This window comes from Myotis myotis, unplaced genomic scaffold (genome assembly GCF_014108235.1).
Source record: "Myotis myotis isolate mMyoMyo1 unplaced genomic scaffold, mMyoMyo1.p scaffold_m19_p_42, whole genome shotgun sequence".
Classification (NCBI taxonomy): Eukaryota; Metazoa; Chordata; class Mammalia; order Chiroptera; family Vespertilionidae; genus Myotis; species Myotis myotis.
Genome location: NW_023416349.1, coordinates 412,947 through 415,564, shown reverse-complemented (window position 1 = coordinate 415,564; position 2,618 = coordinate 412,947). Strand labels below are relative to the sequence as shown.

Genomic DNA, 2,618 nt, shown 5'->3' with positions numbered 1-2,618 from the left:
GATCTGACTTTGAGACTTCTAGGGAAGACACGTAGTGCACGTGGGTTTAATGAGCAAATGCTTGAGCCTCCTTTCCAGCCTGCGCTCACCCAGCTTCTTACCCACTTCCTCCTAGGTCTTAGCTACTGCACTGCTCCTGGCATGCCCTCTGTGATTCTCCTCCTGGCGCGCCCTCTGCAATTCTGCTCCAAGTTCGCCCTCTGCAATTCCACTCCTGGATCGCCCTCTGCAATTCCGCTCCAAGTTCGCCCTCTGCAATTCCGCTCCTGGATCGCCCTCTGCGATTCTCCTCCTGGATCACCCTCTGCAATTCTGCTCCAAGTTCGCCCTCTGCAATTCCACTCCTGGATCGCCCTCTGCAATTCCGCTCCAAGTTCGCCCGCTGCAATTCCGCTCCTGGATCGCCCTCTGCGATTCTTCTCCTGAATCACCCTCTGCAATTCTGCTCCAAGTTCGCCCTCTGCAATTCCACTCCTGGATCGCCCTCTGCAATTCTGCTCCAAGTTCGCCCTCTGCAATTCCGCTCCTGGATCACCCTCTGCGATTCTCCTCCTGGATCACCCTCTGCAATTCTGCTCCAAGTTCGCCCTCTGCAATTCCACTCCTGGATCGCCCTCCGCAATTCTGCTCCAAGTTCGCCCTCTGCAATTCCGCTCCTGGATCGCTGCTCTGCAATTCCCCAGCGTTTCCAAAGACAGAACATGGCCAACCTCACGGGGGTGGTATCCATCTTCCTCCTCCAGGGCTTCTCGGCTTCCCCTGAGTTACAGCTGCTCAGCACGGCCTTCTTCCTTCTCGTCTACCTGGCTGCCCTTCTGGGGAACATCTCCATCGTGGCTGCCGTGACGCTCGACCCCCGCCTGCACACGCCCATGTACTTTTTCCTCAAGCACCTCTCCCTGGTGGACATCTGTTCTATGTCCACCACCCTGCCCCGGGCCCTGGTGGCCACCCTGCTGGGCTCGGGGGAGATTTCCCTCCTTGCCTGTGCATCCCAGCTCTTTGCGTTTGTCAGCCTTGGATCCACAGAGTGTTTCCTCATCACCTCCATGGCTTACGACCGGTGTCTGGCCATTTACAGGCCCCTGCTGTACGGCGTGGCCATGCGCCCCCGAATCTGCGTCTCCCTGGTGGCGGTGGCCTGGGGCAGCGGGCTGCTCTTCTCCACCTTCCACACGGCCAATACCTTCTCCCTGCCCTTCTGCGGCCCCCGCATCATTGACCACTTCTTCTGCGACATCCCCCCGGTCATGCGCCTTGCCTGTGCCCACGCGGATGCCCACGAGGCCACCGGGTTCGCGGTCAGCGGCTGCGTCATCATGAGCTGCTTTGCGCTCACCGTGCTGTCCTACGTGCGCATCTTGGCCACCGTGGTGCGGATCCGCTCCGTGGGCGGTCGCCGGAAGGCCTTCTCCACGTGCTCCTCCCACCTGGCCACCGTGCTGCTGTTCTACGGCGCCGGCAGCTCTGCCTACATGCAGCCCAGCGCCCGCTCCTCCCCGCTGCAGGGGCGCCTGGCCGCTGTCTTCTACTCCATCCTCACACCCACCCTGAACCCGCTCATCTACAGCCTGAGGAACAAGGACATGATGGGGGCCCTGCGGAAGCTCTATCTGCAGGTGCCGTCCTAGGACGGGGGGAAGGACCCCCAGAGATCCATCCTCATAGGCCAGGAGCACAACTGTACCCCGAAAGGTTGGCAACAAAGTTGAATGACAGCCTGGCTGGTGTGGCTCTGTGGTTGAGCATCAACCTATGAACCAGGAGGTCATGGTTGGATTCCCGGTCAGGGCACATGCCCTGGTTGCAGGCTCCATCCCCCATAGGGGGTATGCAGGAGGCAGCCAATCAATGATTCTCTCTCACCATTGATGTTTCTCTCTCTCTCTGCCTCTCCCTTCCTCTCTGAAATCAATAAAAAAATATTTTTAAAACGCTGAATGACAATGAGCCATGCGGGGAGCCCTAGTGGGCGTCCAGATAAAAAAGAGACATGTACAGTGCGCATTTCATCGAGGCAAATGATACTAGGTGGACACAGAGGAATACAGAAGGAGAGAGAGCGAATAACTTAAATCGTGGGAGGTCATTGCATGCAAGAGCCCCCCTCAATGACCCCACATCCTGCAGTGTGAGCCCAATAGGACAGTCTCTTCTCAGTTCACCTGTTTCCATGGGCCACAAGAGGAGCACGCTGGCCTACTCAACGTGGTTCTGATGTTTGGGGGGGGTGCCTATTTTCCATCTGAGATCTGATTAAACGCCAGCCAAGGACTCCACCAGAAGGAGAGGCAACTATTCCAGGAGAAAAATAGGCCACGTTGGACTCAGGGAGATATGGTTTGCAGTCCTCATGTGGCTCCTTCCTTTGGGGGGGATGTCAAGACTATATGTCCTTTTATGATTTCATTCATATTGTGGAATATAAAACAAAGAAACAAGCCTAACAAACACAAACTAATCAAAATGGATTGGTGGCTACCAGAAGGAAAGGGTAGAGGGAGGGTGAAGTGGGTAAAGGGGGTCAAATACATGATGACAGATGGAAACCAGACTTTTGGTGGTGAGCACACTGTGTTGTACACAGGTGTTGAGTTATTAAATTGTAGGTCTGAAAC

General features: G+C 56.0%; 1 protein-coding gene across 1 annotated transcript; it reads left to right on the top strand.

The window, feature by feature from the left end:
• The first annotated feature begins 701 nt into the window (after positions 1–701).
• LOC118655090 (olfactory receptor 10AG1-like) lies at positions 702–1,631 on the top strand. Its single transcript, XM_036306527.1, has one exon. The coding sequence runs from the start codon at positions 702–704 to the stop codon at positions 1,629–1,631; it is 930 nt and encodes a 309-aa protein (XP_036162420.1).
• The last annotated feature ends 987 nt before the right edge of the window (positions 1,632–2,618 follow it).

Excerpts from the sequence above, each read along its gene's own strand:
- LOC118655090 (XM_036306527.1), top strand. The coding sequence starts at position 702 with ATGGCCAACCTCACGGGGGTGGTATCCATCTTCCTCCTCCAGGGCTTC.